The following is a 13,089-nucleotide window of genomic DNA, read 5'->3' on the forward strand; positions in this document are numbered from 1 at the left end:
ACCAACTAAGGAAGACATTTTCACTTCTCTCATTGACTTCTCAAGCACCAAATCCCGGCCTGTTCTGTTCAGTCTGTTTCACAAGCGTTCCTGGAAGTCTCGCGATGTTGCACCTCTGGGTTTAGAAACTCTGTGATTTGGTCTATAAAACAGGGTGTAACACCCCGGTCTACATCTTGGTAGAGACACATCCCGACCTATGGGCTCTACTTGGCTTCTATTTTGACCATCTACTTGTGATTTCTGTTTGGTTGACATCCATCGGAAAGCTTCGTTGACTTAAGGTAGGCTACTAACCCATATTTCATTTCGATAAGCCTAAATGGTTGCTTAGCAAAACCTTTACTGTCCAATCATTAAAGCTACAATCCGCATTTGGTGAAACTGGCACGTCCGTTTGGGATATTACAACAACGAAGTTACTTCAAAGGAAGAACACCTTTCTTCCATCTGACACAACTGTCTCCTGCGTTTCATCACTAAAACAATATCAAAGGCGCTGTTTCACCAAATGTAGCTTTAATTCTAGCTATAATTGATAGTTGAGAAATAACATTGTCCGTCCCTCCACTTATTGTGGTCTACAACTGAGGGATGGGGCTAGGGAAAGCCAGGACTGACAGTCCATGACATCTGCATTATAGTTTTAACCATCTTTTGAATCTACACATTGCTTTTTTACATTTACAAACAATGGAGTAAAATAAGTGTATTTTTCCTCATTAGAACCCAAAATAAACAATCGTACTAATAATAAGCTCATGACGTATTTATAAGTTATATTCTTCAAATCTTCAAATTGCTGTGTCATTAATTTAAATATAAAAAATATATCAAATGTATGTGCCAATCCCGGACAATAGCTGTAATAATGTGGATGTTTTATTGAACGAAAGAGAACCATCGCGCTCTCCCAGAGGCTTGGCTGGTGCGTAAAACCCGCTGGTGTAATGGGTTTGTTGTCGCATAAAGCTTTCTTCATTATTCTATGTTTTTAGTAATTTTCACTGCATCAGGGATAGCGCACACAGATGTGTCAGCTTTACAGCCTTCAGTGTGTAGTGACAACATCTGTAAAGAAACAGATGAGCAGCAGGTGCTTCCAACCAGGGTTTCCGCTTATCTGCCCTTCTGGGATGTGGCTTTTCTGGTCTACCTGTATTCAAATGAGTCAAAAGAAATACAGAATAGTAGGGTATGGGAGCGGGCACGAAGGTCAACTCACAAATCAGACAGTACAAAATTACTGCTTTGCGAGCAAAAGCATTCACTGTCTTTTTTTGTTGTTATTTTCATATCATCTCTAAGAAAGTCAGAGACCAACAAGCGAATGGGTGGAGACTGGTCAAAAGATCGAGCGGATAAGGCAGAGAGAGACCTAGATCATGCCCAAACTGAAAAACAGAAAGTGGAGGAGGAAAAGAGGAGGACTGAAGAGGAAAACAAGCAGCTCCTTGCTAAGAACGTGAGAATGGAAACAGAACTAAAGATGGCAGAAGAACGAAGACGGGAGATCGAGATCCAAAGACTAAAATTAATAGAACACAATAGACAGCGAGAGAAGGATGAAAGGACCAGGATTAAGCAGGAAAAAGAAAATGCAAAAGGAGATCACATAACTGTATAAATGTATTCAAATATTAAGAGACAAGGGCATAAACAGTTAATTTATCCACAATGAATTATTGGAGAAAGTACACAATCATTGTAAACTTTTAATATCCACAATTGCACTGCCTGTTTTATTTTCCCCAAATTATGTGCTTAAAGGGATAGTTCACACAAATGACAATGATTTAATAACCCTGTTAGCAGTCTTTGGTTTTGTTTACCTGGCTGCTGTCTCCAAATGCTTTTCAAAACCAATGCCTGTCAATATCTGAGAATCCTCTGTAACGTTGCATTAAATAGATTCTATTGATGCCTTGTTGTCCGATCTCTTCTGACACAGAAAAATCCACACATTTTATTCAGGATTCATCACTTGCGTTATGCACATTTTAATGACTAAAATAAACTATCCAATATACTTTGCTAGGCAGTAGCAGGCACTGCAAGAAGCCCCTGGTGTGACTCAGTGTCTGCTGTGTTAGGTAGAGATATAACACAGTGGACCACTCCTGCCCCTTAACCCCCACCTCTACAGCACCGGTTAGATGTCAATGTCATCACTCAGTAAAACACCTCAGCATAAAACAGCAAATATGGATACTCTAGAATTTCTTCTGAAAGAGGCAACAAAAAAAAGTGATCAGGTTGAGTCAGTAGTGAATGAGGTAGAACAGCCAGAAAGTCAAAAGTGCAGCAGCAGAGTTAGCTGCAGGTTTGGCAGTAGCTAACTAGTTCCCATCAGCATAAGGGTAGGCTAATGCTAATAAGTTAGCATTCAGTATCCTAAAGGTATTGGATGTCAGTCTGAGTTATTTAACAGTATATTTAGTGAATGGGCAAGCTAAGAATGTTGATATGTCATGATATTAGGAAAAGTAGTTATTTCCAGCAAGTGTATTTGATGGGTTTCGTTTCTGTAGCTAGCTAAATAAATAAATACAAATAAAAGCTGAGAACGAAGAGATGAGCAAATGTTTTTCTGACTGAAGCACATATCTTCTGACAGTGACACAGCGCCACCCAGTGGACGGAAGCTGAACTTCACTACAACATATTTAACCCTTTTCAAAATGAGCAATGCTGAGGTGGTAGAACTGATTAAATGAATCATAGGTCTTATAACCTATATCATTCTACATGTAAACATGCTTTGCTCGTGTTATTTCCATATAGTCTGTGACTATTTGTAGAGAACTGCCCATTATTAAATTGGTGAAATAATTTAATTGTGCTTTTATTTTTACTCTTTATTCATTTAGCTACTTATTTTTTCTATTGTTGCATTTTTGAGAGGTGAACCTGCAAGAAGGGGGAGGGCAGCCAGAAAGAGGGGGGAAAAGATGGCCAGCTTTGTGGTTATATTGTACAGTGAACAAAACATGAAATACATAGGCCTTTAAATTGTGTCCTCAAACGTTTTGTAATCTAAAAATCTCACATTAGCTGGTAGAACTGAAGAGGTCTGTTAAGTCATTCCATTCCACAAGTCCATTTTTCTTTGGCACAAGTCTCTTTATATTTATAAAGCCTAGGGGGCTATGTATCTTCTTATCGGTCGTGTTTGGAGTTGTGGTGTTATGTGAACATTTAAACATTTTCTTTACAGTTGAGTTGCCCTGGTTGTGTCTGTATACTAGGATAGGGCTGTAACGGTACAGGTATACCTACCAAACCGTTCGGCACGGGGACCTTGGTTTGGTCCGCACTGTGAACCTGAATGAATACAAAAAATATTTCAACTAAAAATTAAAACACTAGGCCTATAGGCTATGCCTACGCTGGGTTGTATGCCATTGTCCTGTGAGTAAAGCTGAAAAACCATTGTAGGTTATTCTGTTAACGTGTAAACCATATATAGCTTCCAAATACATTTTCAAAACTATCCTGTGAATATCATCTAGAGCGCTGACTGACAGTCCTTCTAGAATTTGAGGGTTACCAGCCTCATCAAAAAGCTAAGTTGTATTATGTCCACCAGAAAACCATCAACATGTACAGTGTCTTTGTTTTTTTCCCAAAGAAATAGGAGCACAAATCGTTAGGGCTCCAGAGTCCTCTTCCTGTTCAGAAAGAACAACAAGACTGGAGGACAAAGATGTGAGTGACTCAAATGTTTGCATAACATACTGTATCATTGATATTTTACACACGCTGCATTGTCTGGGCAATGAGCAAAAAAACAACGATTTTTATGTTGACGGCCATATTATCTGTTGCAATTTTCTAATACTGGGGCTGCTGAAGTAACCCCAGTTCTGATATGTTTTCAGAACACTGAGTTATGTCTGACTCGGAGACCATCGAGCTAGCCGCACTGGGCCGACCCTTCCAGCTGGGGATGCTGTATGACTGTCGTAGAGATGTCCTCATTCCAGGTACAGGAAACTATTCCTCTTTGGTTTGGAGGTAATCAGTGTGCATCATCTTGAATTCATTGACAGTGTTTCTACCGCTGAGTTGTATAGAGGGCACACTGTTCTAGCACAGGGAATACCATTGAGGGCTTTCACCATTTTAAAGTAGTTTCTACGGCTTAAGGAATAATCAGCAGGAGGGCTCAGCCAATGAATTGCACTCCTCAGCAGACATTCCATAACTGCAGATGTCAGTAAATCACCAACCTTGGCTTTATAACTGTTCAGACTATACTGTACACACTCCACACAGTAGGTGGTGGTATGCACCTTTTCAGTTTATTTACAAACTGCTAATACACTCATAGAAGTTGAAGACATTGGGGACATAATTGTGAACATAAGCAACCATTTAAATTTAAACAGTTTCTCCAGCTCAAAATGAGTCTCAGCTAATTAAAATTGTTGATTTACTCGCACGTGACAGAATGCTAAATTGTAGCTGGTCCCATCAGATAGCATGGCAGAAGTTAGCGCTATGCAAACCTCACCAGTTGGCAGCGATTATATTCTGTCTGATCCCTCCAGAGGACCCAGATTGAATTATGTAATCCTTCCTTAACCCAAAGGAAGTATCTCCCCGTTGACTACTTCAAATGGTGAAAGTCCTGAATGGAGCTGCCCATGCAAAAAAAGGCTTTTGGGCAATAAAGTCCTCTATGATGCTGTCACAGAATCGGCCATTGCAGAGAGAGATTAGCTTTCTGGTGCATCTCTATGGTTACCACAGAGTAAGAAAAGCTAGAGGACACACTTTTGACAAAAGAGTGATATCATGCAGGTTGTTTTTGAAGTGTTCATATTGTAGTAATGATGTCAATGACAAAGATTACCCTTTTTTTCCCCCTTCTGAGAGTGTAATGTGGCACTATTTGTCCCTGTAGTGGAACGTTCTAGATATAACTCTTTCTGGTTCCAAATTGCACCCTTTATTTGGAACCCAGGTTCTATTTGACCTGAAAGAAGCTCCAGATAGAACCCATTTCCAGACTGGTTCAAATGGAGCTACAGAGTCTCTTTACTTCTGAGGGTGTAGGTTTTCTAACTATGGGTTGACACCTATAATATTTACTTTGAGTTAAATATTTACCTTCAATTAGTTATTTGAATTAAACCATGTTTATATATAGAAATATTTACACATGTACACGTTGGAGTATAATTTTCACAATAAACGTTCTTTGGTCATTCTCTTTAAACTGCAGGTATCACTCTCTGGGATTCTGAGATGCTGCAGAAACACATCAATGTCCGTCCACAACCAAACACTGACTTCAAAATCATTGCTTCAGACTCAAGTGAAGCCAAGTCAGAAGCTTTGAATGTGTCTGCATCTCTTGAGGCCAGTTTCCTTGGTGGCTTAGTCAGTGTGAAGGGTTCTGCTGAATTTCTACATGACAAAAAGACCTCGAAGCGTCAGTCTAGGGTTTCTTTGCAGTACCGTACCACCACTCGCTTCGAGCAGTTGACCATGGACCACCTGGGGACAGGAAATGTGAAATATTCTAATGTCTTACAAGAGGGATCTGCAACCCATGTGGTGACTGCCCTGCTCTACGGAGCGCAGGCCTTTTTCGTTTTTGACCAAGAGGTTTCCTCAGGAGAAAACCACCAGGACATCCATGGCAACCTGCAGGCCACAATAAAAAAGATCCCTCACATGTCGATAGAAGGGCAGGGAGATTTGAAGATGAGTGAGGAAGAGAAGAGAAAGGCCAATAAATTCAACTGCACTTTCCATGGTGATTTGGCACTAGAAAACAACCCTGTCACATTTGAAGATGCCATCAAGGTGTATGCTGGCCTGCCACGTCTGCTAGGGGAGAACGGAGAACATGCTGTGCCCATGACCGTCTGGCTCTATCCTCTCAAGAACCTGGACTCTACAGCTACCAAGCTAGTCAGGCAGATCAGTGTTAGCCTGGTGTGTCGCGCACAGCGAATCTTGGACGGACTGGACAATACTGATGTACAATGCCAGGACATGCTGAAGGAAGACATGGCTATCAAGTTCCCTGAACTCAAAGCCAAGCTCAACAAGTTCAGGGACTTGTGCTCAGAGTACAAGCTGGTGTTCCAGAAAGGTCTCTGCGCGGATCTTCCTAACATAAGAGGAGGAGGAATGGAGGAGGAAGAGCTGATAAAAAAGCTCAACAGCAAAGAACGTTCTCCATTCCAGAATAACCTCATGATCACGTACCTGGACGACAGAGAGAGAGAGATGAATGTTGTTCGCTCTTACCTTGACATAATGAAAGAGGTACAAGTTGTGTACTCGAGCAGTGAATTGGATGGAATAGTGCTTGATAAACCAAATGATTTTGTAGTGTGTTTTGCATTTTCCTATTTGAAGGAGAAAGAAGAGTATGTGGTAGACTTGGAGAAGTACTTGCTGGAAGAATCAAAAAGTGATTTTTCACTGACACCTTACAACCCCAACGCAGCCGGGAAGACTACAGCAGAAAAGTGGTTTCGCTCGAGGGAGGTAACCACCCTAACCAGGCAAACCATAAATCTGTTCCTAGACTTCAAAGAGTCAAACAAAGGCAGAGAAAATCTTGCATTCTGCATTGCTTCAATTCCAAACAAATGCCTCACTGCGTCCTCCATCCATGTCTATGAAAGAGGGACACTTTTGAGTCCACAGTTTGAGCTGCCATCAAAGCCAGGTGTTCCCACCATCAAGAGTCTGGAGCATGACTGTGTCCACTTGCAAGTCAACCCTCCCAACCTTGGTGTTACCTCTGTGGAGTCGTACCAGGTTTTGTACCAGGCTGAGCAGGCTGACTCTGAGTGGACCGAGGTCAAATCGAATGCTACAACTAACCAGGTCACCATCAGTCGTTTGGACCCTTACAAAAAGTATCGCTTTAGCTGCAAGGCGGTGTGTAGACCTGGTGTGAGCCTCTCCAGTGACTGGACAGAATACTTCAGGACCCTCCCATGTAGCCCCCCTGGACCACCCACAGAGAAGAGGATAGAATCGGGAAGTATCAGAGTGAACTGGGACATTCCTACCATAGCGGGAGATGATGTTGAAGTCATTGGTTATGTGGTTGAATACAGAAAGAATGTAAAGGCTATAGACAATCAGATGTGGCACACCATCAAAACCACCACTAGAGAGAGTACACTGGAAGGACTTGAGGCTGACACTGCATACACCATCAGAGTCTTTGCTAACTGTGGCGAAGGAGGGAATAGTCTACCCAGTTCTGAGACTGTGATGACTACCCTTAGGGTCTCTGATTCCCAACCGAAGACAAGCAAATCAACCAGAGCAAAAAGTGAGGAGTTCCTCACAAAATCCCAGAAGGTGGAAAAGGGCAACCCCTCAATCCACTGGCTGAATCTGGAACCGAAGTTGGGTGTAAGTGCCAGTTTTGACCAGTACAGATTTGGGAAGAAAGTTGAGCAAGGTAATAACAAGGTGATATTGCTTCTGGGGGCCACAGGTGCAGGAAAAACAACTCTGGTCAATGTCATGATAAACTACATTCTCGGGGTAAAGTGGGAAGAACGTTACCGCTTTAAGCTCATCCATGAAGTGACCAACAGGTCACAGGCTGAGAGCCAGACTGTGGTTGTGACATCATACGAGCTCTACAACCAGCCAGGCTTTCAGATTCCTTATTCTCTGACTATCATTGACACACCAGGGTTCGGAGACACCAGAGGAATGGCTCAAGATAAATTGCTCACCCAGATGTTGAAGGATTTCTTGTGTCATCCTTTAGGGATTGATCACATTGATGCAGTCTGCTTTGTAGTGCAGGCATCACTTGTTCGTCTCAGTCCTTCCCAGAGATACATCTTTGATTCCATCCTGTCCATCTTTGGAAAGGATGTTGCTGAAAACATCCTGATGCTTGTGACATTTGTTGATGGGAAGCAAATACCGGTGCTAGAGGCCATCAAAGCTGCAAATCTGCCTTGTAAGAAAGACAAGAAGGGGCGACCAACCCATTTCAAATTCAACAGTTCAATTCTGTTCTTAAAGGAGACGGAGAGCAGCTCTGAAGATGATGATACTGATGATGATCATAAGGCCCAGTGTCCAGAGCAATGGAGGTCAACTTTCAAGGAGATGAAGAAATTTTTCCAAGCACTGGAAAGCATTGAGAGTAAAGATCTGACCCTGACAAAGAAAGTTCTGGAAGAACGTGAGCTTCTGGAGAAGACCATGACACGCCTGACCCCTCAGATCACAGCAGGTCTGTCAAAGCTAAGTGAGATCAAACACTTCAAACAGTGTCTGGAGAACGAGAAAGAGAACATGATACAGAACCAAGATTTTGAGACTGAGATAGATGTGCTGCAGGTGAAGAGAAGCAAATTATCCCAAGACTTTGCGACAAACTGCAAGATATGCAATTTCACATGTCACACCTGCTGCTTCCTCCCAAACGAGGATGAAATCAAAAGTTGTGCCGTGATGGATGATGATGGCAACTGTACCATATGTCTAGGAAAATGCTCTTCCACTGACCACGACAGGGAAAAAGTCTTGTTGACATATGAAACAAAGACTGAGAAAAAGACTATTCAAGGAATGAAGGACAACTTCATGAAGGCGTGGGGCAAGTCTATGGAAACCAAGGAGATGCTGGATAAGCTTGAGGATGAGTTTCATAGGATCAAGAACGCGCTGATGAATTTGATCAAGAAGTCTTCTGACTGTCTCAAGAGACTTAATGATGATGCACTGAAGCCAAGCTCTCTCTCCACTATGGAGTACATTGACATACTCATTCGCACAGAGGAGGACGAACGGAAGCCAGGCTTCGAGGATCGGATCGTAGAGTTGAAGAAAATGAAGACAGAGTCTTTGATTCTGGATAAGATTGCAAAAGGAGAAGATGTACTCCCAAATGAGCAAGAATTCCTGAAGGAAAAATAGCATAGACGGCAGGGGGTTCCAACAAATCAGTCATGGAATGTTGTCCTGCTAACATTATCTGGAAACCAAAATTGGGTCTCTGTCACATCCTCACCAGTAAAGGGGTTATTTGTGATTGTAGTTTGGTGTGGGGTGGCAGGGTGTGTTTGTTTTGTGTATGTTGCGATTTTGGGTATAGTTTTATGTCATGTATTTCTATGTTTGTATTTCTAGAATTTCAATTTCTATGTTCAGGTTTTTGGTTTGGCCTTCAGTTGGAGGCAAATGTTCTTCGTTGCCTCTAATTGGAGGCCATATTTAAGTAGACGTTTTCAGCTTGTGTTTTGTGGGTGGTTGTTTCCGTGTATAGTCAGAGTACCTTACAGGACTGTTTTTTTCGTCGTTCTTTTGTTCAGTGTTCATTTTGCTTCAAATCTACAAGAAGATGATTCATATATCCGCTGCATATTGGTCCGATTTCTCCTCTTCAGACGACGAAGTTTATGACAGTCTCCATTAGAACATTAAGCTTCCCAATGTTGTAGGAGCGTTTGCTGGGTAGATCCAACTGAGATGTGGGGCTGATTTGGTTTGTATTAAAACTCTTAGCCTCGTGTAAAGCCTTATGTTAATTTGTCCACCCCAAGGTAATTTAACAAAAATTAGGGCTTAGATTAAATCAGAACCGCATAGAAAATCATTGTCTTTGTTCAGGCAATGTCAGAGGTGTAACTGCATCAAATCTCTGAGTGGCTGCTCTTGTGGTCATTGTCACTAAGCCACACCCATCCTACCGGTGTTAGAAGTTCAGAAGGAGAAAGTGTTGTCTATATAGAAATAATGACACTCACATTGAAAATCATTAAATTCAAGAATAATGATTGATATCAGCCTAATGGAGGTGTATAGTCGTTGCCAAAAGTTGAGAATGACACAAATATACATTTTCACAAAGTTTGCTGCTTCAGTGTCTTTAGATATTTTTGTCAGATGTTACTATGGAATACTGAAGTATAATTACAAGCATTTCATAAGTGTCAAAGGCTTTTATTGACAATTACATGAAGTTGATGCAAAGAGTCAATATATGCAGTGTTTACCCTTCTTTTTCAAGACCTCTGCAATCTGCCCTGGCATGCTGTCAATTAACTTCTGGGCCACATCCTGACTGATGGCAGCCCATTCTTGCATAATCAATGCTTGGAGTTTGTCAGAATTTTGGGGTTTTTGTTTGTCCACCCGCCTCTTGAGGATTGACCACCAGTTCTCAATGGGATTAAGGTCTGGGGAGTTTCCTGGCCATGGACCCAAAATATCGATGTTTTGTTCCCCGAGCCACTTAGTTATCACTTTTGCCTTATGGTAAGGTGCTCCATCATGCTGGAAAAGGCATTGTTCATCACCAAACTGTTCCTGAATGGTTGGGAGAAGTTGCTCTCGGAGGATGTGTTGGTACCATTCTTTATTCATGGCTATGTTCTTAGGCAAAATTGTGAGTGAGCCCACTCCCTTGGCTGAGAAGCAACCCCACAGATGAATGGTCTCAGGATGCTTTACTGTTGGCATGACACAGGACTGATGGTAGCGCTCACCTTGTCTTCTCCGGACAAGCTTTTTTCCGGATGACCCAAACAATCGGAAAGGGGATTCATCAGAGAAAATGATTTTACCCCAGTCCTCAACAGTCCAATCCCTGTACCTTTTGCAGAATATCAGTCTGTCCCTGATGTTTTTCCTGGAGAGAAGTGGCTTCTTTGCTGCCCTTCTTGACACCAGGCCGTCCTCCAAAAGTCTTCGCCTCACTGTGCGTGCAGATGCACTCACACCTTTCTGCTGCCATTCCTGAGCAAGCTCTTTACTGGTGGTGCCCCGATCCCGCAGCTGAATCAACTTTAGGAGACGGTCCTGGCGCTTGCTGGACTTTCTTGGGCGCCCTGAAGCCTCCTTTTGTGGCAGGGCTGAAATGCAGTGGCAATGTTTTTTTTAGGATTCAGTTCATTTGCGTGGCAAAGAGGGACTTTGCAATTCATCGGATCACTCTTCATAATATTATGGAGTATTTGCAAATTGCCATCATACAAACTGAGGCAGCAGACTTTGTGAAAATTAATATTTGTGTCATTCTCAACTTTTGGCCACGACTGTACTGTGTATTACAACACACATTCCTATGTTCAAACTTGTCAAATGGATGCATGAGATTTCTACTAATGTGACTCAGTGTATCGAATGTCCATGATAGGTATAACGCTGGGAAACACAGTAACACCTCTGACATCGCCTAAGGGTATTTCTATAAGCTACAGTACCAGTGAGGATTTCCTGCGGTGGACAACTCACAGATACAGCTGTTGATATGTAATTGATATAAGGAACATTCAATAAAATTCACAAGTTAATTTAATAAACTATGTTTAACACTTTTTCATGGTTGGTGTCTTGACAAATTTGTCCAGAATCGTGTGACATAAAACACTACATTTCTTACCTTGCATTCATGGCAGTGTTTGTTGTTATATGATATATTAAGCATTTATCAGTTAAATGAGACATTGAACTTGAACCCGGTAAGAATCCTGGATCTTGCTCGGACAGTTCTTTGTTTGGCGATTTTGGAAATACACTAACTAGGCTTATTTAACATTTAATGTTTCCTTATGTTACGGTGTGAATATAGTTTTCATGGGCACACAAATCCAAAATGTACAGTACCAGTCAAAAGTTTGGACACACCTACTCATTCCAGGGTTTTTCTTTATTTTTTACTATCTTCTACATTGTATAATAGTAGTGAAGACATCAAAACTATGGAATCATGTAGTATCCAAAAAAGTGTTAAACAAATCAAAATAGATTTTATATTCTTCAGTGATACAGACATTTAACATTTACATTTAAGTCATTTAGCCGACGCTCTTATCCAGAGCGACTTACAAATACAGACAGTTAAACACACGTACAGAAGAGATTTTGGCAGGCAACATTACAAGAAGCCTTTCAAAAGATATTCTCAAAGTGATTGGGGCTGAAATCAGAAAGAGCACAAAGCTGCACGATGACATGATGCTAGAGCTCATGCTTACACTAAAGGTTTTGAAGGAGTGTGCCACAACTTCAGCTACTTATTCTGGATACATGCAGCACCTCCAAGTTGAGCCGTTTGGTGTTCACTTGTACACAGAAGAGGGTTTAAAGATTCTAGTTGAACATCGGAGAAAGCGCAGTCCAGTGACTCTTCATTTTGATGCCACTGGTGAGGTTGTTGTGTCTAAGATTAGCAATCAAAGTAAAAGAGTTCTGTACAATGCTTTGGTTCTGCCCGGAATGGGCAAGGATAAACTACCCCTCCCCATATCCGAGATGATTAGTGTTCAGCACTCTATCCCAACAATAACCTTTTGGTTAATGGAGACAGTACGCAAGGTCTCACAAATGAGAAGCTGCAAGGTGAGACAGGTGGAGGATGATTGGAAGTGTATTTCTCTCATTTAACAAAGAGAGCATCACTTCTTATCTAAACAGAGCCCACAGCATAGTTTCCTTGGCGGAAAAAGAAGACTGCGAAGACTTCACAGTGCTCCATCTGTGCTCTGCCCACATCCTTAAGGCTGTCGGCCAGGGATTTCGGAAGAAAACAATTAACAATGGGCTCAAAGAGATTGCAACTTTTTGCTTTGCCTTGTTTCTCAACATCACCTCTTTCTTCGAGGCACTCGATGTCTTTAGACACGTGTGTGTGCTTTTCAAATCACAACATAAAAGTAATCTTGTGGATGAATCGCAAAAGCATTTAGATGAGAGTATTATGAAGTCAGAGAAGGTGAAAGTGGAGGACGTGATGAGAGATGACAGTTATGAAGAATGTGCAATGTCAGCAAAACAAACAATATGTGGACAATCTCCCTTCACACGTGACTTCGTATCAGTTCTTAAACATTCGCAGAGTCTTCTGGAGGAGACAGACAGGGCCTGAAAATACGCCTTTTCTGCCCTGGGATAATCAATGTTCTAATGGACACTTACATGGTCATTTTCCCCCTATGGAGTGGGATACTGCTGGGTGACCTTACAAGATATTGTAATGTGACCATCACAACATCGCAATCAGTGAAATCACAGGACACCAACTGCTATGTGGAACAGTGGTTCTGGATCCTGAAGCTTTCCATTTGAGAAAATAAGAAA

General features: G+C 41.7%; 1 protein-coding gene across 1 annotated transcript; it reads left to right on the forward strand.

Moving 5' to 3' along the window:
* Positions 1–167: 167 nt before the first annotated feature.
* On the forward strand, positions 168–9,167 carry LOC115153867 (uncharacterized). The gene is made up of 4 exons (XM_029699487.1): positions 168–284; positions 3,632–3,708; positions 3,882–3,986; positions 5,231–9,167. The coding sequence occupies exons 3-4, from the start codon at positions 3,893–3,895 to the stop codon at positions 8,923–8,925; spliced, it is 3,789 nt and encodes a 1,262-aa protein (XP_029555347.1). The 5' UTR covers positions 168–284; positions 3,632–3,708; positions 3,882–3,892; the 3' UTR covers positions 8,926–9,167.
* The last annotated feature ends 3,922 nt before the right edge of the window (positions 9,168–13,089 follow it).

The sequence above is a fragment of the Salmo trutta genome, chromosome 19, assembly GCF_901001165.1.
Source record: "Salmo trutta chromosome 19, fSalTru1.1, whole genome shotgun sequence".
Taxonomy (NCBI): Eukaryota; Metazoa; Chordata; class Actinopteri; order Salmoniformes; family Salmonidae; genus Salmo; species Salmo trutta.

Coding starts and splice junctions, on each gene's coding strand:
- LOC115153867 (XM_029699487.1), top strand. CDS start 3,893: ATGTCTGACTCGGAGACCATCGAGCTAGCCGCACTGGGCCGACCCTTC. Junction 3,987..5,230: donor TAGAGATGTCCTCATTCCAG/GTACAGGAAACT, acceptor TTTAAACTGCAG/GTATCACTCTCTGGGATTCT.